The sequence below is a fragment of the Malaclemys terrapin genome, chromosome 7, assembly GCF_027887155.1.
Source record: "Malaclemys terrapin pileata isolate rMalTer1 chromosome 7, rMalTer1.hap1, whole genome shotgun sequence".
Lineage (NCBI taxonomy): Eukaryota > Metazoa > Chordata > Testudines > Emydidae > Malaclemys > Malaclemys terrapin.
Window position 1 is genome coordinate 96,401,624 of NC_071511.1, and position 22,076 is coordinate 96,423,699.

Here is a 22,076-nt window from a genome sequence, read left to right on the forward strand (position 1 = left end):
GGTGAATGCACATGCATCCGACGAAGTGGGCATTCACCCACGAAAGCTTATGCTCCAATACATCTGTTAGTCTTAAAGGTGCCACAGGACTCTCTGTTCCCTAGTAGAATAGTTTCTCAGGGAGCGGTGCTGGAATAGAGGTCCTGCCAAGGGCATGGGGTCCCTTGCAGATTCTCCAGACATCTTTTATGCTCCAAGAGCTATGGGATTTCCTTATGGATCTCAAAATATCTGCAAGTGGGGGAGGACCATGGCCATTTCTTGCTCTGCACAGCAGCCCATATTACTGCTGAAGCTCTGTAGTTGTCTAAAACAGAGGGACACATTATCCTAAGAGCTAATATAGAAAAGCTTCAACAGAAAGCAGCTGATTCTGCAGGTCATTTAAGATTAAAATGCAGCTTCAGAAGGATTAATGATTGTATGGAGGCTGAAGGATATAATTTATAGGAAAACCTATCTACTTTGGGCTACAATCTCCAGGGGGCAGTAAATACCCATTTGATGCTTGTAGCATATATGTCCCATTGTAGCCACTTCTTCAACCTAAGGGGCAGTAGTTTTCAATTACTCTACAAATCCAGTCTATATATTACGCCTCTACCCCGATATAATGCTGTCCTTGGGAGCCAAAAAATCTTATCGTGTTATAGGTGAAACTGTGTTATATTGAACTTGCTTTGATCCACCGGACTGCGCAGCCCGCCCGCCCCCCCCGAATTCTTGTTATCTCAGGTCGCGTTATATCGGGGTAAAGGTGTATATATTTGCTTAATACCAATGGTTTTGGTCCTGTCCAGAATAAACCATACAAAAACATTGCATCTGTAATTTACTGTTTCTTATTTCTTAAATATGTATGCTCTTCATTTATAATAGAAATTAAAGTCCATGATTATTTTACATTTGTTCAATTATGTAAGTTTGTGTGAAATCCTGACCTCATTACAGTCAATAGCAGTACTGCCATTAACTTCAGGCTTTCAACTCCAATTTTGCTGGCCAGCACTTAGATATAGAATTTTGTGTGATTGTCTTACAGGAGGAAGGAGTTGCTTACAGAGGCAGAGTCCTAGTTGAACTATCTACAATACTTGACAGTAAATCTGTGAATAAAAAGATAGAGTCGATCTCCAGTGATGACGTACTGATTGTTGAGGTAATTCCTGGTGCACTTGTCAATATGTATGGATGCGAAACTCTTGGTTTTTCTCTTTTTGGAGAATTACATGACCTACTAAAATTGTAATAATGAAATCCTTTATTTATTCGGGTCATTAATAATACAATCAGAAAACCTCCCCACAAAAATTACTGATCATATGGCTGCAAAAATTACTTTCACTTCCTCCCAGCATAGAAATTGTGATTTAAGAAATCTTTACTATTTCAAATGTATTATTTTATTACACATTTCTATTTTTACCTCTGCTTATTTGGAGTGTGTGTGAGTGTGTGTACATATGTGCGTTTCACAGAAATGTGTAAAAGTATTAAGATAGATGTTGTTTCCATGTAGATACTGCTACTTTTCTCTAATCCTCTACCATTACATACAGTTAATTAATTAAAACAAAAACTCTTGTAATACTGTACAGAAATATCAGCGCAGACGAAAGTTCAGCCTGTCTGCTGTGTTTCATTCTGCTACCATGCTGCAAGATATTGGTGAGGCTGTCCAGTTTGAGGTTAGCATTGGTAATTATGGGAACAAGTTTGACACCACCTGTAAGCCTTTGGCATCAACAACTCAATACAGCCGTGTTGTATTTGATGGTAAGTATGCTACAGAAGTATGACTATAAAGATACAGAATTCTCTTTTGGAAAACAAATCTGTTTATTGATCAAATGTTAGGATCACAACAACCTTTATTTGTTGAAAGACTATTGAAGATATGACTGAAAGTAATATGTAAATTTGTATTTGCTCTTGATATCTTCTGATATATTGTAATTAGTTACACATGAAACCTGTCCAATATGGGGTTGATACATCCCATTGAAGTCAATAGGCCCTGGGCACCAATAAAAAAATTATAAACACAAGCACAAAAAAAACTAGGGATATGAAAGAGGAAAATACTGTTTTGAACTTTCTGTGCTTTCTTCACAACTCTTGTTCAGTGCTTAGACAAGTGATTGGCATCTTAAAAGCAGATAGACTAGATTGATTAGTAACATATAAAATACTTTTAATTTGTACTTTAGTTATTGCACACGAAGTTGTTTTCATTTTTTTTATTTACTAGACAAAGCAAAGAATTTTGCTCTCATAAAATTATTTTAAAACATTTTTATTCTAAAGAAAAAATATATAAAGCTGCTTTCACAAGTGAATTTCTGGAGAGAATATTGTAAAAATGTTATCAGATGATATAAAAAACCACCTTATTGGCTTTCTAAATTATTCCAAGTCAAATGCTTATTCTCCAGGAGACACTACTTTACCTGAAAAATATAAATCCATTAGATAAATGAGGGCAAGATTCTGCCACCTTCTCACTGAATAATACCTGCCTGTCTGAATAGGTCAACTGAAATCAATGGAACTAATCACAGAATAAGATACTACTCAACATAACTAAGGTTGACAGTTTCAAGTCCTTAGGAAGTATGTATTCATTCTCTCAAAAACAACTCTTAACACATTAATGTTTCACATCAGGTAACTACTATTATTACCTGCCATGGGTGAACAGAAAGCCAGTAGTGACAATAACTTCCTTTTGGGAGGACATAAGTCATAGACTAGACCCGGTGAACCTAATCCTAACCATGGCTGAAAGACTGGTAAGTGATTCAGGACTTTATTTTATTCTCATGCTTTACATCTAAATTATTTGTTTGAATTTAAGATTTAGGGATGGGATGGAAGAACAAATTCCGGAACCAAATCTGGCACACATTTTGCTCTCCTGAACAGACATGCATTAATGCTGCAAAAGCAGAGTTAATTGTAAGTCTGTATTCTGGGAAGTGACAACCATCCCCCCTGCAGTGTATTCCTGCCAGAAGAAGGAGTAAACTATACAGGAGGGGATGTATAGGGCCATAGGAGGCATTTTAATTGGTACGTAGGTGCAATATTATATACTGTTAAGCATATTGAGCCTAACCCTGCACTCCTTTCTCAGCAGTTTTGCAAGGAATGCAGGATCAGGGCTATTAAATATGAATTATGTCTGAACATTTTTCTTTGTGGTCTTTGGGTTTTTCTAGCAAAACAAATGTTGTTTTGTTGAATGTAGGACTGTAACTCACATTAAAACTAATAACAGAATGTAAGTTTATATGTTCTGCGCCTTTTCTTTAAACACTCCAGCAATCCAACATAGCTGCACTAAAGTCAGGAATACAGGCTAAAGTTTCTGAAAACCAGTTGGCAGAGATATGGCTGAAGCTGATCGATGAAGTTATAGAAGATACAAGGTAAAAGTTATTGTAAAACTCATCATTCAAAGCCCATGAAGATTAGAAGACAATGTGAAAATCACCTTAGAACCCATTTCTTTTGCCCTATCGTTTCATTATTGTCGATTTATTAATATAAAATGGAACAGCACTTTAAAAAAAAAATCTGTTGAGCAGGGTCATTCTTGAAATTGTGGATCTGTAGAGTCCTTTGTCCCCTCCACACATTCACACACACTCAGTCTCACACTCTGAAAGTGTAATTTGGCTTCTGTGGTGTTATACATTCAGCTGTTGTCTGTCTACTGGGGATGTTTTGTTGATATGGAATATCAACATCTCCTTTATGGGCTCAGACAGTTTGTAAAAATGTAGTTGAAGGATTTTTAAAATTTTTTTTGGTACATGTTATTAGGACAAAGTGCAAATCTCAGAGTAATACTGTCTAGTACCTGGTTGCTGGAACTCATCAGTTAGCTGTGTGGCTACCCATGTTTTGACATAACTTCAGAGACTGAGATTTTCAGAAGTGCCAGAAGTGTTTAAATCCCATTGAAAGATGATGGGATTTGGGTGCCTAACTCCGTTAAATTCCTTTGAAAATTCTAGCCTGGTCTTCTCTCCAAAGGGCTGAGTTTTAGGGGTGACATTACAGCAAAACAGTGTTTACTGTGAAGCGGCCCAGCAGAGCTGATGCTGAACAGATGGTTGGAACTCAGTTCAACCTGGTCAGACGCTACGCCAGGCAGAGCCACCTGAGCCCTAATCAATGCACTCAGTCCAGAGGCCCAGCTGTTCAAGGCACCTATGCTTCCCACCATGAGAAGGAAGGAAGGTCTTCCACAGAGGCTCTTTTTCTTGGGCAGGAGGGAAAAGAATCTTCTCTAGCAGCCCCACTCATAGGGAGGCGGGAGAGGAGAACTCCCAGTTTCTCCTTGGAGGCCAGGGCACAAAAAAATCTGTTCAAAAGTTTCTGTGATGGGATGACTTTCCCGGGAGGGAATGAAAGTGAGTCAATATGTTGTGTGTGTTTAGACAGAGCAATAAGTGTCCGAGCTGGGTTGTTTGGAGGAGAATAATTTCTAAACTTGGGAGAAGGGATTGGAGAAGAAATGAGAGAGATATTAATGGGCAGTATGAGAGAGAAGAGAGTGAAAAAATCATGGGTAAAGTTGATGAGAAAACAACACAAAAAACACGAAAAAGAAAAAAGTGGAAAAGAGGGAAGAATTTTACACAAGAAAAATTGGAGAGAAAACATAAAAAGAGGGAGGAAGAGATTCACCAAGATATACTGGAAGTGGAGTGAAAAAAAATAAGGAAGGGAAGGGAAAGAGAAGAACCAACACAATGGAGTTATAGTACGTTTTAGTAAGAAATCACTAATAGGAATTTTAATTCCTAAATAAAATTTAAATGACCTAGTAAAATGTTTAATAAGGGGCAGGACAGAATGGATGGCAGAAAGGGATTGGCATATTGAAATTCATTTAGGACAGCACTCTGTCTAGGACCAACCCTAGTCTCATGTCATTACAACCACATGAAAAGTGTGGGTACACCCGCTTTATATATATTAAAAAAATCTCTCTCTCTCACTTGTGCACACACCCATTCTCTTTCAAACAATTCCCATGGCTTTATTAAACGTATTATTAAACAATTTTATTGTGGTAACACCTGGGGGCGTCAAATAAGTTAGTGCCCCATTGTGCGAGGCGCTGTACAAACATCTAGTAAGTGACAGTCACTAAAGAATTTACAATAAACTTATGAATTGCATTAAGAAACATAATTCCATATATTGTATTTGTAAAAGAAGTTTCCTTGTCACATTATATTTTAAGTGACTAGAAATCTGCCACAAGCTTTAAGGCTCTTTATAAATCTGAAATCTGCAGCAGCTTTCAGGAGGTAGCTGGTGTAGCCTGAGTTCTATTATATTTAGGCCCAATCCCACAAACACCTATTACCAAGTATAGTACTTATATTCAAGGTAATGGGACTACTTACGATAATATGCAATACAGCCAGCATTAAGGCTTTGCAGGGTTGGAGCTTTTGTGCCCCTGGTTTCTGATTACATGGTTCGGACTCAGAGAGTAGTAAGTCTTTTCAATCTCACCAACAGCTCAGTAAAATGCTATGAAAAAGAGCTTCTTCTAATGCCATATTAAATGCACCTTAATGAACTGAGTAGCAAGGAGCTCCTGTAAAAGGAATACATTTGAAGACCTCAGAAAAGCTATCTATTGCTTTAACAAATCAGTGCAATCACTTTCTCCCCTGGGGTATGCTGCTATACTATGGAGTTTCCCAGTTATGTTCATTGCAGCTGTGCACCCTGATGTCTCACCAATTTCTATGTAGTGGACTTTGGTGCAAATTTTCAAACTTGAGTGCCTGAAAGTTCGATAACTTCATAGTTAAATACTTAAATAAGTGGGTTACTTGTCAGAACTACCGAGCACTCACAGCTTTCAGTCAATGAAAAGAGTCCAACTTTAGTTTGAAAATGTTGATTTCACCTTTGAAATCCATTTCTAGACATGAATCTTCTACGTTAATTTGATATGTAAAAAATTTGAAAAGTGTAGCAAAAGAAATTACATCTATCTAAGGCTGTTTTATGGTAGAGCTTATTATAAGCCTAGGCCTGCACTCAGTGGTCTTAAACTCTGTAGGAAGCACTAGATCCAATAGGAGTGTCTGCAGGACCTGGACTCTATAATGTTATTCTGATGGATTTCTGTTATTTTTGTTGCCATGGGGAAATACTAGTGATGATACATAATATTATAAGGCTTAGTTAAATTTTTTCTTTAAGTATGAACACCTATGCTTCTCAAACATTTGTTTAATGAAATTAGATGCTAAGAGGGAAGATTTATATTATTAAAAGTTTTTGTTTCTCTTTTCAGTAAGCCATTTCCCCTCTTAGAAGCCAAATCCAATGTCACAGTCCTTGACACACAGATACAAAAACTGCGCCTCAAGTCTCTCAAACACATTCTAGACGCAGCAACAAGGATGAGAACTGACGCTACCGATGTGAAGGTCACTTTGGCAGAAATTGAAGACTGGTTGGATAAATTAATGCAATTGACCGAAGAGGTCAGTACTTCAAAATATATATGATTCAGTTGGTTTAAAAAGACACAGTTTCTGTAAAATAACCACAGTGCCTGCATATACACCAGATTCAAGCTTAAAAGAAACCTTCATCCATTCTTCTCCACCCAGTAATTTTAAAATTCAGAAGGTGAAAAATACTTCTTTCCAGGAATATGTTTAACATGTATTTTAATGTAAAATTTTTAATTGCAGTTGACTTCACTGAGAATTTTTCTTGGGTTAGGGTAGCAGGATAAGACCCAGAGACTTGGTTCTAATCTAGATAAAGGGGCAGTACTGTCTGCCTAATGAGCCTGTCTGGAGCTTTCTTAAAGGAGGAGAATATTTTACTTTCATCCCAGAATTGCAAATTTCCTTAGGGTTTGTGCATCCAGAATTTCTGTGGGCCAGCAGCTATGGAAGCCTATTTAAATTGGGCTTAGACCAGTTATTCTAATTTGTTTTAATCCCTTGAGTAACTTTAGACCATAATAAATGCCTGTTTTCGCATGAGCTAGTCTGTTACTTCGTTTTCATATCATCTATAGCGATATTCATCTTCTCTTTGCCAGTGCTAATTTTAAAAATCACTGGTAAAAAACCACTATAACCAGTTTGAGACTCACAATTAGCACACAGCCAACAGAAGTGTATAAGGGGCAGCACAGAGCTGCCAGGGTGTTTACTTAGATTCTGCTAAAGTTCTTGTTACAATGATTTCATCTTTCAGGCCCTGATTTAGGAAAGCACCTAAGCACGTGCGTAAGTCCATCCTTATTCAGGAAAGCCTTTACATGTGTACTTAAGTCCCATTGACTTTAGGCTCCATGCAGGCCAAGAATTCCTTAATAGTGGAGCAGCACAAAAGGGACATAATGGGCCAAAGGATCTAACCTAGAATATTCATTATCAACCATTTGTGACTGAATATGTTCATAGAATACCTCCAGCTTCTTTATTAAATCTTTTTATAAGACTTATTTGGTTTTTTTTCTAATTATCATCTCAGAACAGTATGACATTTAATTATTTGCCAAAGAAAATTTCCTCCCATATATTAGTATCATGAATATGTATTTCTGTTTTGTCTTAATTAAATCCCTGAAAATTACCTGATTTCTGTTTTTACTCTCCAAACACTGGTTTAATTTGAAATTCTGCTAATTGCAGAATATAGTTTTGATTCTTTTTTCTCTTTAAAAAAAAAAACCAGCCACAAAACAGTATGCCCGATGTGATCATCTGGATGATCCGGGGAGAGCAGAGACTAGCTTATGCCCGCATTCCCGCACACCAGGTTTTGTATTCTACGACAAGTAGTGAAGCATCTGGTAAATACTGTGGAAAGACCCAGACCATCTTTCTAAAGGTACTGTGATAATTTCATTACGCCACTTTAAACACTACAGCTTGAATTTAAAAACGTGCTATTTTGTTAACATCAGACGTTTTCCCTTAGCTAATTTTATGAAAAGTTAAATCCATGAAAGGCATGTGTACATCCATTAAGATGCATAGGGCCATATTGTATCCTCTGATCCGTAGCATAAGGGAAAGACATTTCTAGTGCAACTTGCTATAAAACGAGGCAGAAAATCTTGTGAGTGGGTGACAGCAGTCTAAGTAGCTAGCTGCTGGCAGGATATACAGTATGGCGCAGTGTGACAGTGGCACAGGAGAGGTGTAAGAATTCTGAAGTGGTGGAGTGATAAGACTCAAGGTGCGAGGTGTCAGCCACAAAGAGCCAAATTGCAGATGCTTTCCTTAAAACAGCACACATAGTATGATGAGAAAGCCCATTGTAACAGAGAATCAGAATCAACTTCTGGTCCATGGCTCACAACCTCACCCAAAAGCTCGGAAGTGTGATCCGGTTATTCAGCCAATGTGGGCGCTGATGCTGCTAGAAGGCACGTGGATGGATCTGTCGTGGTGAGAGACTTTTACTGGGTGGGATTTGAATAATTCAGAGAAGCTGCAGATAAATATTCAAACTTTTGGATGTTAATCTGAACCTAATACTTAAGGCTTGTCTACACAAGGAAATCTCCCCACATAGGCTAGGTCTACACTGGGGTGGGGGGCAGGGGAGGATCGATTTAAGATACGCAAATTCAGCTACACAAATAGCGTAGCTGAATTCGACGTATCCTATTCGACTTACCCCACTGTGAGGATGGCGGCAAATTGACCGCCACAGCTCCCCCGTCAACGGCGCTTACTCCTCCTGACGAGGTGGGAGTACGCGCGTCGATTCGGGGATCAATTTATCCGTCTAGATGAGACGCGATAAATCGATCTCCAGAGATCGATTTCTACCTGCCGATCCGGGCGGGTACTGTAGACTAGCCCATAGCTATACCAGTATAATTAGACTGCTATAGTTATACTGGTATAACTCTCTGGGTGCACACCCTTATTCCAGAATTAGAGTGACCTTTTCCTGGTTAAGTTTGTCTCTTTGAAAGTCAATTAAACCAGAAAAAGTCATTCTTATTCCAGGATAAGAGTATCCACACAGAGAGTTATAGTTATACCGGTATATCAGTATAGTTATGCCAGAAAATTTCCCAGTGCAGACAATCTCTTACCTTAAAACTTCCAGTGTGTGTCCATCTGTGTACTGTGTATAGCCCTTGCCTCCTATTTGAGTGAAACATTCTTTCTGACCTCTGCATTTCAAGCCTCTTGTGACAAAGAAATACTAATACTAACGCTGAATTATGAAGTTATAATTGTTCTCAGTACTGGACAGAGGCAAACTCATTAGTGTGTGAGACTTTGGAAAGGAAACACGGGAAAGAAGTTAAGCAGCAATCTTCCTATGTTTAGCTCTTACATGCCAGTAAATCAAGGGTGGGGTTCTACTTTAGGATGTTTTCTGGTAATATCTGTCAAGCAATAGGGGTTTTGCTGATAAAGACATTTTGAAGTAACCGCTGAAGCAGGAAACTGCAGTGCAGGAGTATTTGGCTAAGCCATGTATTATTTTTGATATGTCTGAGCTATTATGTACATTTATTCAGAACCTACATTTACTGTCTACTATGCTAACAGAGGATAACTATTCTTTTTACATATTCCAGTACCCACAGGACAAGAACAAAGGTGCCAAAATTCCAGTGCAGTTGCGAGTTAACATTTGGCTTGGGTTGACTGCAGTTGAAAAGAAGTTTAATAGCTTTGCAGAAGGAACATTCAGTGTTTTTGCAGAAATGGTATGCCTCCTAATGTTAAATATATTACTCTTACATGAAACTTTGTCACTTACTCTGGAATGTACTGAAATTCTGACATGAATTACTGGTGTCATTTTACACTCATTTTGCATAGATATAAATGACTAGATTAGGTTCAAGGTAGTGGAGAATCAAACCCAACATTTCTTCCAGGTGATGTCTCTGACATACTCATAAAACTAGATTCTAATCTTGTAAATCTGGAGCAACTCCACTGACTTCAGTACAGTGATTCTAGATTTATATTGGAATAATTAAGATTAAAATCTGGCCCATAGCATGTTGCTATGTGAAGAACCTTTCTACTTTAATTGCTTGTTCATATCTGAGCAAAGAATAGATGAGCATAGGCTGTATTGGTTAATAATGGTTCCACACGAGCAGAAAGATTCGCTGAAACAAACACTACAGAAAAATTGAGGCAAACTCAGCAAATTCCAATTACAAGAGAATATACCATAACACTGTAGTGTTAAGAGTTACCATGTGTAATGGGATGATGAAAATTAGGTGGATAATATTTAAAATAGCCTTCTTGGTATGCTGTAATCGTAGAGACCAAAATGTCAGATGAATCTAGACTAATCCAAGAAACAATTTTATTCTTCTGTTAATGATAAGCTTCAGGCATCCTTTTCGTTCACTTCCTACTAATGGCTACAATGCGCTGAACCAGTAATGGACACCAACATCTATATAGTTGCTGATATGACATGATATGCTCATATGACATCATGACAGCAGCCTGTGTAGCCATCTTCCCTACAGTTAGTTGAGTTGGCAGTACTCAGGCACCTGTAGTGAAAGTAATTTAAAATAGAAAGTGAATGTCAAAATCCATGATTTCTCAAGTATAAAATATGAATCATTATGGGACAAAGTTTTTACTATTTGTACAAAGCAACAGAGGGTCCTGTGGCACCTTTAAGACTAACAGTTAGTCTTAAAGGTGCCACAGGACCCTCTGTTGCTTTTTACAGATTCAGACTAACATGGCTACCCCTCTGATACTATTTGTACAGTAATCCAAACATTTTCCAGGAATTTTACAGGAGGAAGGGGTTAAAAAGCCCAAAACCAAAACCAATCTGGGATCAAATTTTGATTCAACATACAGCAGTGTAAATCAAGAATAATTCCATTAAAGACAATGGAAGCATGAGCGTGTGAAACTAGTGTAAGATCAGAATCAGTCCTATCATGCCTGCCCTGATCAATTTATAATCCGATTTTACATGTGACTCATGGGTTCATGGAGAAGGACAAGGTTTACAATAACAAGATCATGCAGGGATTAATTTATGATACATGTTCTCATTAAAATGGAAATGTATTTACTAAAAAGTTAAAGCTGTCTCTTGTAGGCAGCATGGAAGCAGTAAGTTTATAGATTTGAATGAAGAGAGGATGTAGGTTGGGAGGGGATTCACTGCAGACAAGGCAGCATTGAAGAGGCACTGAGATGAGGGTAGGAGGAAGAGATGAAGGGATCATTGAAGTTGTCAGTGGCAGAGTAGGGGTGAGGAGGAAATGTGGTAGGAGATGGAGACAGCAGATGTAGAGGAGACAGCACTCCTACTTGTTTCTGATTGGAGTATGAAATAGTATGAAAATATGGCCCTCCAATGGATTTACTAAGAGCAGTCCCTCAAGCATGAAAAGGATGCTATTAGTTATATGAAAAGTTGTATTTGAGACAAACTTTTTAATATCATGTTCTGAAGCACCATCTTTAGCTTCTGCCAGTCACTAGTTCTGATATCATTATTCTAAGTGCCACTTTGGGAGGTTAGTAATGACATGAAATAAAGTGGTGCCCAGCTGTTTGAAGGAACAAATATTTTGTCTGATTGACCTACTTGTCTGGATTTGAACATGGACAGGTTTGGTAAATCAGTGTGACCCATCTCTGTTTTCATGGTGCACCATACATGGTGTTTATAAGACTAGCTTACCCGTACTTTCTATCTGATAGCTTGGTCCTTTGATTTCAGATATGGGCCACATATAGTAGAATGTTTGAGGTGTAATGATTACATAAATATATGCTTATATTTTCCTAAGAGCTTTTCTTTTGACCCTAAAGTGCTCTTTTATTCTTCTCTCTCAAACAGTATGAAAATCAGGCTCTTATGTTTGGAAAGTGGGGCACCTCAGGACTAGTTGGTCGCCACAAGTTTTCTGATGTCACAGGAAAAATTAAATTGAAAAGAGAGTTCTTTTTGCCCCCAAAGGGCTGGGAGTGGGAAGGAGAATGGATGGTTGATCCTGAAAGAAGGTCAGATTTCTGATTCCTACACAATCAAATAGCAATAAGGGGTTTGCAATGTTTCCTAGTTATTTTCAGAATGTATAGAATAAATTCATCTCTTGGGTTTAAGTGGGGTTGGGCAGGTTTTAAACAGAATTTTTGTAGAAGGAGAGTAAGTTAGCCAATTGGTAAAAGCTATTTAATAACAGTACAATTCGTGTTGAGTCCTTCTTAAAATTTAGCAATTAAATCTTCATGATTTTCAAGATTAATTTTTTTCAATTGATGGTCTATGACATGCAGAAAAGCAATAAGTATACATTTGAGAACAGTTCAGCTGATAAAGGAGAAAAGCCTCTTGTAAAAATATGAAATAAATACAATTATAAATACAATGATCTCTTCCACTAGACAGAAAATAACCCACACAACTTTATTTGACCAGTAGATGGCATTACAAAACAGATTTCAGTTCTTTCTGAAATCGAATCTGCCAGGCAATTAAAACTGGAGAAATGTATTTTATCTGCAATAATTAGTAATCTTTTAATTATCATATTTATAGTTTAAAAAAATATATCAGTAAAATATTTGACTTTCTTTTTAAACTCAGTCACACCTAGGAGATGGAGAAAAGTCAAGTTAGTCCAAATTCACAGGACAGCTAACATTTTTTTTGAAAAATTGGGAAACTTGAGTACTGTAATGTTGATGAAAAAGTTTGATATTGGATGCATTTCAGTAACATTTTAAATGAACAAATAAACTAGCTGCGACAAAAGAATCAGCTGGCAGCTCATTTAATTGCCTTTCCCCTCCTTAGCCTAAGTTAGCTTATGTGTAGTCATGTGTAGCTCGTAGGTAGTCTTCAGGGAAATGTTGATTTTTTTTCATGTTATGACTGTCAATCATTAAACTATAACAGTGATCCAGCACTATTGTACTTAGTGCAGTGTAAATGGACAAAATAGGCTTGAAAAATACCTATGATTTACACGGAATAAAAATACCTATGATTTACATCGAAAGACTTGAAGAAAAGGTGAAAGAAAACTCTGATGTGAGAATTGTTTATATTTTATATGTGTACATATGAAATGTGTGTTCTCATAGGATATGCATTAGTATTTTATATATTTACATATATACACTTTTTGAGAGCGTTCAAAGCAGGTCTGGATAGCAATTGTGGGAAATTCTAGGAAAAGAAGTCTTTATGTGGTCTATACTGCACACTATGGATAGTTGGAACTTTACAGTGACAGTGCAATAAAAACTCCAAAAGCACAGGCCTCTGCCACTGCGGCTGAAGAAAAATCTCCATTAGCTAATAGCAATAGGGCTTTTGGCACATAGACTCAGAATTACTCAGCCATCCATTGGAGAATGGTGATAATTTTTTGTATGCACGCACATGTGCACACTCTCCACAGTAGTTCTATTCAGTAATTGCAGTTTAACGATTTGCTTTGCTAATATATTTGCTTTGACTTCACAGTTTGCTGACTGAAGCGGATGCAGGTCATAGTGAGTTTACAGATGAAGTGTACCAAAATGAGAGTCGTTATCCTGGAGGAGAATGGAAAGCAGCTGAGGAGCCCTACACAGATGTGGTGAGATTCTTATAAATTAATACTTTTCATTGTTTAAAATTCTGGTTGCAAGAGTTCTGCTTAGCTGTGAGCTATTTTGCTCCCCCTTTTCCTAATTTTTCACAGCATGATGATCTTTTGCAATGTCTAACATTTTATTTTGACTTTAGGAAAATGTGTCCTAAAACAAGTTAGTACAGAAGAATACAGTGATGTTTCACCAGCTATTTATTACAAAAATATTTGCTTCATCCTGAGTTGAAGCTGAGAGTGGGTGGTTTGAGCCCATCAAACCAACTTCCTATACAGCCTTACAATATGGTTATGCTACATGTGCATTTTTTACATAATAACCCTTTGGTTTTTTTCTACCTGAAAGAATGGAGAAAAAGCTGCACCACCTGGTGAGATTACCTGTCCCCCTGGATGGACCTGGGAGGATGATGCTTGGATTTATGATATAAATCGAGCGGTGGATGAGAAAGGTAAGATTAACTGTTTATAGTATACTTATTAGGACAAACTCTTCACAGTCAATCAGATAGAATAATGTATTCCAAAACTTTCAACAGGTTATGTCTCACTACAATATTCTGAAATACAAGTAACCAAGAGCATGTTAGTAACTAGGTAGAGGAACATCAGTGATTTCTGGGAAGTTTTTATATTTCAAGGCTGATTTGGTTTTTGTGCATGGTAGAACTTAAAGAAGAGGCAAAATGTGGCTTTAAATAGAAACTCGGCTGCAACCTTAACTTATGGAGAATCTAGCTGTTGTTTCAGAATTTTAAAAAAAGTTATGATTTAGGACCATCAAGTTTTGGATAGCTATGTAAGCACACAGTTATAAAACTGTTACCCTCATACTCCAGTTGTTTGTTACACTCATTGTTTTATATTAGATTGTAATTTGTTTGGGGCAGGAACCAGCTCTTCCTGGATGTTTGTACAGTGCTTATCCCAATGGGGTTCCCATCCTGATTGGGATCTCTGGTCAATTCCATAATGATGATAATGATGTAGGCTGGTGTTGAGTGAAATACTCTGCAGGTGCATGAGAGACTGAGCATGTGTTATACTTATTTAAGCCAGTAGGACCACAGTCATACGCCCCCTTTCCACCTGGAGTCACATGTGCATTTATTTTTAAGTTTTGGTGGTTTGCCTGAAAACTGGTGGTTCTTCATGTGTGTGTTCCTTTGGAGAATGCAGAGCAATAGGCTGAAGGGATAAAATGCCAGATAGCAGTCCAAAGGAATGATACTGCATTCTCTACTCAGGCAAAACTGCCATCAGCGTTAAAATATAATGTAATGGTTGAATATTTCCACCTGGGAAATCTATGGGCTGAAATAACAGGGCGTCCGATTCTACCCTCAAGACTGACATACTAAGGAGACCCCCATGCATATTTCTCCTCTTCCTGTGCAGAAAAAGGACTCAGCTACCATTCCCCTGGATCCAACAGAGAGTGCATAGTGGGTCTAGGGATCTACACTGCAGGACCTACATCAACCCCATACTGGCCTTTGGGGGATTTCTCTGAAGAGGGTCAGAAGACACTGTGATTAAAATGCCAATGGCCAATCTAGTCTAGGGCTCCCAGCAGTGAAGATGCATTAGTGGTAGCAATATGGGAAATGTTAATGAAGAATCTAGTGTAGACAAAGCCACATGCTTCTAGTAGTTCATTATTATCTATTTCATCTTAATGCCAATATTTACACTTGAGGGACCATGTACCCAGCAAACTGGTACCAGTTACAAAAGGAATCCACAATTAAAAATGCCCACTACCTATATCTATTCCCATTTTTACCCTACTTTTACTCACCAGTCTATCATCAGTACAAAAAAAACCCACACTACATTATGCAGCATCCCATAGTAGGGCATGAATTTGCCATGACATTATGCAAAGTATTAGTAACAAAAAAACCTGGCCTCCCTTGGATCACAGGCACCACCATTTTGCACAGTAGGTGAAGTTTCATAGGTTGTCTGCTGTGTATGTAATCACATTTCATCAAGCAGAATCCAAGGTGATGTACTTTTTTGTGTCTTGTTTAAGTTGTTAAGCACTCATTGTCACAAGATACCACTGAGGCCAAAGCTTAGTAGGATTTTAAAAAGGACTGATATAGATAATGAGATATTTATATAGGCAATGAGAATATCCACAGTTATATTAAAAGGAAAATAAAGCCTCAATCTTCTGGGCATAACCCAACTCTGACTGAAAAGGGTTAGGAAGAAACTTACGTCATGGGCTGGTAATAAAGCTGTCAATGATGGGGTTTCCTGTGCCTTTCTATGAAGCGCCTGGTACTGGCCACTGTCTGAGACAGGATACTAGATTAAATGGACCACTGGTCTTATGAACTTTAGAAATTCGCAAGCACAGTAAAGAGAGACTCTTTGTTACTAGAACTGCTCTTATTTCCACCTGCTCATAATTAATCCAAATACAAGATGGATCCATTGATCCAGCAGCAAATGGTTCAAGAGGGTGTAAACCATGTAACGAGATGATTGTTAGGATACTATAGGGATCTTTGGGGGAAATATTTGACTTCAAAGCCTGCCAGTAAACAAGGGATCTATGAAACATTTCTATAATAGTTCAAGAAACAAGGGTCTTGGGAAAGTAGAAGGGACAGTTTTAAGAGAAGAGTATCTGAAGCCCAGAAGTCTGCAGTACTATCATGAATTTAGATGAATTCTAAAGAACCGAAGACTCTCAGATAGCTATTTTCTTTTTTTTAAAGTCCAGTGAAACAACTGGCTGTTTGGCATCATTGGAATCTAAGTTTTCTTACTCCTCTTATGTAGTTTTGCCATCTGTGCTAAGGTTAAGTCTCAGTGCATGAGGTCATAACACCTTCCACAGCAGAAAGTCAGACTACATACAAATCTGGACCCCAGAATTCTGGCTGTTGAATTCCAATTCTGTACAGTGGAAATATAAAAAACAGTGTTGCCAAATCTTGTGATTTTTTTCATGTTTCTCACAATAATTTTGGGGGTGTCTCTTAAAACCTGAGGTCATGTGATTGTTTGAATTCCAGCTTCCATTTAAAATAAAAAGTAAGTTTCTAGCCCTCCCCATTGTAAAGAATGCAAATATGACCCCAATGTGCCCTAAAGTTTCAAAATCCAGTAATTAAATAAAAAGAACTCCAAATATATTTTTAAAAAATAAAATCTCATGATTTTAAAGTCAAAATATTGATTTTTTTGTGACATGACCCATGACTTAAATGTTTAGGGTTGGCAATACTAAAATAGTCCCTTATGAATTTTTATTTTATTTCCAATGAAACTTGACCATCTGCAGAACCCAAACTCCTCTTGTTTATAACTCACACTGTTTATCTGAAAGATAACTAACAAATCCTGTTCTAGGGTGGGAATATGGAATTACAATTCCTCCCGACAATAAGCCAAAATCCTGGGTTGCTGCAGAGAAAATGTATCATATACACAGACGGCGAAGACTGGTGCGAAAACGCAAAAAGGATCCAAGCCAAGCAACAGGAGTAAAGGTAAAAGGAGCAGATTAGAACTGTAGTTAAGGGTTTCTATTTCTTACACATAATACATGATTTTAGAGGTAAATGTGTTTGAAATGAATCTCACAGATAAGTCTGAGTGCAGAACAACATTCTGTTTCTACCCACAGAAAAATATTTTAAAACAACTTTATTTGACATGCAGTCAGTTTCCCTTTCCTGCTGTAGAATAGTGTCTTTGTCTTTCACTTAGAGTTTATTTTGAAAAGGGTTGATTGTTTTTGTTGTAACTATTGCAGACTTTTTCTGACATTTATGTAAGTACAGTGTGGATGGTTTGTATTTATTCTGATGTCTCCTAGGTAATGGCATCCTATGAAGATCAAGAAGGATGGGAATATGCATCTTTGATTGGCTGGAAGTTTCACTGGAAACCACGCAGTTCTGATACATTCCGCCGTAGACGCTGGAGGAGAAAAATGGCTCCTTCAGACACACATGGTGCAGCAGCTATCTTTAAACTTGAAGGTGCTCTTGTAAGTAGTAAAATCACAGTAGTAATTGTTTAATTAACAGGAAAATAAGTTTTAAAATTAGAGTTATTAAATACAGCAAGCTACTGCATGAGATGCTTTATAACCATTAAATTGCTGTGTGACTAAGGCATTCATAGGCTTCAAGGCCAGAAGGGACCATTATGATCATATTGTCTGACCTCCTGCATAATACGTATATTCTTTGACTCCTAGAATTATTTATCTGTTAGCATGTTATGAGACTTGGCAGCAGAAACTGAACCCCGAGGTGACCCACCCACCTGGAAAAGCAAAGGAGCTGATCCAACTATAGTAAAGCTGCTCAAGGGTATAAATTAAATGCATAAAGAGTAACTGTGTCAGTAATAGGTTTGGGCAGTCATTGCCTCTGCTGGATATTTGCATCTAGAGGCAATCAAACAATTGGCGGGGGGGAAGATAGAAAGATATCTATATGGTCACTAATAGATCATCACAATGTAATTATTGCATAGGTTTATGAAAGGATACATTGTATATGCTAAGGCATTAACTAGGGAATCGTATAAAGAACATAGTGTGAAAAAGGAATATATTTTACTAGGATATTGGATACAGAAAGTATGGTGGCATCATACTAGGGAAAATCCAGTTTGTGGCAGTGGCTCTACATTTTTTTTTTCTTGTTTTGCATCATAAGCAGCAAATAACAGGCATCTAGTTTATAATATCTGTTTTCTTTCCTCCACTTCCCCGGGGCCTGACTCCCATGGAGTTTTGAAAATTTGCTTTTTAGTGTCTGTTCCTTTTAACCTTTATTAACTAATAAATATTGGGCTAGATACAGCTCATAGTTGCTGCCAGCTTGTGCCAGTGTAACTGGGGGGATAACGCCCCCAGCAACAGAATAGCTCTCTAAAGGAGGTTGGTGGCCAGGGTAGGGGGCTTGCAGGCAGGCTCATCGAGAGAAATGGGGGTCCCTGGTACATCATGTTCACTGGCATTCCAGCTCCTCCCATTTCACTTTATTTACACAGACATTATACATTTTGGGGTCCCCCAAGCTCAGGCCTCCAAAACAATTGTTCCCTCTTTTCCCTCCTTCTCATCTGCCCTGCTTGCAAGTGGCCAGTTTACCCCCCAAAATCAGGCAGCATTGGCCAGGAAGTGGATATGACTACCAGACTGATTTCTATAGCGCTCTGACTGCAACTTAAAAATTGTCTTCCCAAAGGAGAGTGGCAGAGCAAACACCTTTGCCTGCAGCCAAGCATGAACTTCTTCTGCAGTACACTAGGCTTCATTTGTTCAGGGAAGTACAATTTGCACCTCTTCTTGCCCCAACAGGAGCGAATGAAGCCCAGTGTGTACATAAGAAGCCATTAACATAAAGATCAGGTTATTTCTGTATATGTAAATGTCAGTGAACTTGGTTTTGTATATGATTTTAGGGAGCAGACACTAGCCTTGATGAAGAAGAGGCAAAGAGCTCGGAAAAAGCCAAGGAGTCTGCCACACGTGTATTTGGTGCCAACACTCCAATTGTTTCCTGCAGTTTTGACAGTAGGTTTTTGCCAGATCCCTGCTTAATGACTTACTTCTGTTGTATGTGTACCGATCACTGATAATCAGTAGCCAGGTAGTGAACCACATTGTTACCCCATCCTCCTTCCCCCACACCCCACCAGCGTACATGTCGCATCCACTTGTTGCATCTTGTTACTAACCAAGATTGTAAATTGTTTGGGACAGTGTCTGTATTTTAATTATATGCTCGTGCATCTCCTAGCACAATGATGGTCAGATCCTTGATTGGGGCCTAGAGTGGCTACTGGAAGACAAACAATGCATAATACAGCTAATAATGTTCAACTTTGTCTGTTTCCATCATTTGAAGATCTAAATATAAATCCTATCAGGAGAAAAGTTAATAAAAATATTTGAGTGAACAGGACCAAAAACAATAAACTGGATTAAAGAATATGGGTCAAATAATCTCTAGTAGCTCATAATTATATGAAAATTTAGAGATGCTTAATTCCCATGTTGATAGGTGCCTTACAGATACCTAAAGTAGATTGATAGTAATAGTGCAATATGGACAGTTGTGCTATTGACCCTCCATTCACTCTACTCTTTTGGAGCCAAATGCTTGTTTCATTGGCTACCTAATCAAAGCAGTCAACCAGATTTACCCTTGCCAAATCTGAATATAAGACTGAGCTGCATTTCAGCCTCAAACCCTAATCTAAACATAATCCAGATCTAGATCCAAACAGTCCTCTCTCAGCTCATCTCTTTGTACACATGCTCTTATTGAAGTCTACGGGTACCCCTGAGTTGTCTCCTCTCCCTTTATAGTCAAATAAGTCTGGGAGCAGCTTGCTAAATTCTACTGTACCAAGCAATGGTGGAAAATGAAGAATTACCTATCCTGAGCATAACATACACTGGGGGGGAGGAGGGGAGAGGAGGAAGTATCAGAGGAAGGAACTAGAGCTTTGGTTTACAAGCCCTTTAACTGGTTTTCAGAATTCAAATAGGATTTAGCTGAAAATAAAAAGCCAAGCCAAAAAAAAAAGTTTTCAGTTCAGACTTTTGTTTCTATTTACCCTCTGATCTTCAGATGTTGAGCTAATAAAACTATTTTATGGAATTTTATTGTTTTAAATAAAATGTCTAATATGCTTAAATAAGATCCTGCTCCCTTTTGAGTCAATGGCAACACTTGTATTGAATTCGTGGGATCAGGCTTTGGCCCAAAGTAAACCAGTGAACTGTATTGACCAACATTCTGGATTTGGGGCAGACAGAGAGGAATTAAAAAATGTTCAAAAATACATTCGGGGCTAGCTTGCTTTGGGGTGAATCCTGCAGTTTTCAGTGCTACTTCTACCTTCAAAGTCTTGAAGAAAGAACTGTTGGTCCTGACCTCTAATCTCATATAATTGCAGACAGGTGCATGAGAAGTTACATCTGATTATCAGATTCTTTTGAACAGAGTAATTTGTTAGGACTTTTTAAAGTCTCCTGCAGAGTCAGAAGTGGAAAAAACTGAATGGCATCCATTTTATCCCATTCTACGGATCTTCATCTACTTTGTGCTGGGCTGTAGAAGCAGCTCCCATACATTAGCCTGATAGTACCAGTACACTGGTCACAAATAACCAAGTTAATACATGGTGCTAAAATTGCTCGTTCTTTGGTTGAGAAGCCATTGAATACCTGTTTTATAAATGCAAAATAGCCTAATTAAAAGAATCACACTCGTTTAATTCTAGCCACTACATTTGGACTCTCATTTTGTTTATTTTGTATAGGAGTGTATAGTTACCACCTTCGCTGCTACATCTATCAGGCAAGAAATCTTATTGCTTTAGACAAAGACAGCTTTTCAGGTATGGAAAAATCTTATTCAAGTCAACAAACCCACTCCCTACAATGAATGAATAGCTTATTTCAGCTATAGGATAGCTTGATTCACCTGCTGTAGGCCCCTATGGCAGTAATTACAGCTTTACTGAGTGGGATCCGGAGCTGGCCAGCACATCCCCAAAGTGCACAGTACTGTCCAACAAAGAGGGGTGGCTAGTGCATCTGGGAAATGCATTGATTCAGCAGTACCCCCTTGGCAGCTCTCCCAGCATCTCTCCTGTAGGGAGAGAGGTTGTGCAAACATTGCTTATACTTCCCCATGGATGAATCTCTCCTGGGCCCTAGCTTCTCCTTTTTGGCCCAAGACTATGCAATGTGTAACCCTGCCCCACCCCCATAGGGTAGCAGAGGTGAATCAAGCTATATCTGCTTGTTGTATCAACAAGTTCTTGCCTTATCTAAAGTTTTATATTACGTTAGCACTAATATTGACTTGTACAGAAATTGCAGATTATATGTACCTTACTACTAAGCATGAGTCTTGTTTATTTGTACAAAGGTATTCATTAGTGCTTAATTGTACAGGAACTAAAAATGTTTTACCCTTAATAGGCAATACTGCCACATGATCTATTGTAAAGATTTATAAACTAGTAGTTTATCCATGGTAGCATGATGATCAGACAAATCATTTTTACTCCTGGTATTCATTTGTATGACTTTATCATAGCTCCATCCATAAGGAAAGTCTTAGATATTTCTACCTGTGTGTATCAGTCTGTATCTTTGTAATCTAGAGTAAACTGAAAGTTAATGAGGTACTCAAGTATTTAATGTTTGTTAGTTGCAATGAAAAATTCCACTGCGTGGACAGAATGGGATACTGTATAAACATGACTTTGAACTTCTAACAGGGTAGGGATAGAATGAATACACTGTGGATGGGGGGGCTGGGTTTTTCAGGGGGTTTGTTTGTTTTTCCACGTTTCCATCTTCTCTCTTCCTCTTCTTCCCTTTTTATTATTAATTGAACATATCTAGTGCATTCCATAATTTGTTATAGAA

General features: G+C 38.0%; 1 protein-coding gene across 2 annotated transcripts in view; it reads left to right on the forward strand.

Moving 5' to 3' along the window:
* Positions 1–22,076, forward strand: part of MYOF (myoferlin) — a 104,797-nt gene that overhangs the window by 55,028 nt on the left and 27,693 nt on the right. For both annotated transcript variants that reach the window (XM_054033985.1, XM_054033986.1), the window contains 14 exons: positions 1,043–1,159; positions 1,599–1,776; positions 2,668–2,792; positions 3,325–3,431; positions 6,335–6,527; positions 7,741–7,896; positions 9,614–9,745; positions 11,881–12,044; positions 13,516–13,630; positions 13,989–14,094; positions 17,015–17,154; positions 17,484–17,657; positions 19,088–19,199; positions 20,957–21,034. In XM_054033985.1, the coding sequence (XP_053889960.1) occupies positions 1,043–1,159; positions 1,599–1,776; positions 2,668–2,792; positions 3,325–3,431; positions 6,335–6,527; positions 7,741–7,896; positions 9,614–9,745; positions 11,881–12,044; positions 13,516–13,630; positions 13,989–14,094; positions 17,015–17,154; positions 17,484–17,657; positions 19,088–19,199; positions 20,957–21,034 (1,897 nt within the window). The remainder of the gene's footprint in view (positions 1–1,042; positions 1,160–1,598; positions 1,777–2,667; positions 2,793–3,324; positions 3,432–6,334; positions 6,528–7,740; positions 7,897–9,613; positions 9,746–11,880; positions 12,045–13,515; positions 13,631–13,988; positions 14,095–17,014; positions 17,155–17,483; positions 17,658–19,087; positions 19,200–20,956; positions 21,035–22,076) is intronic.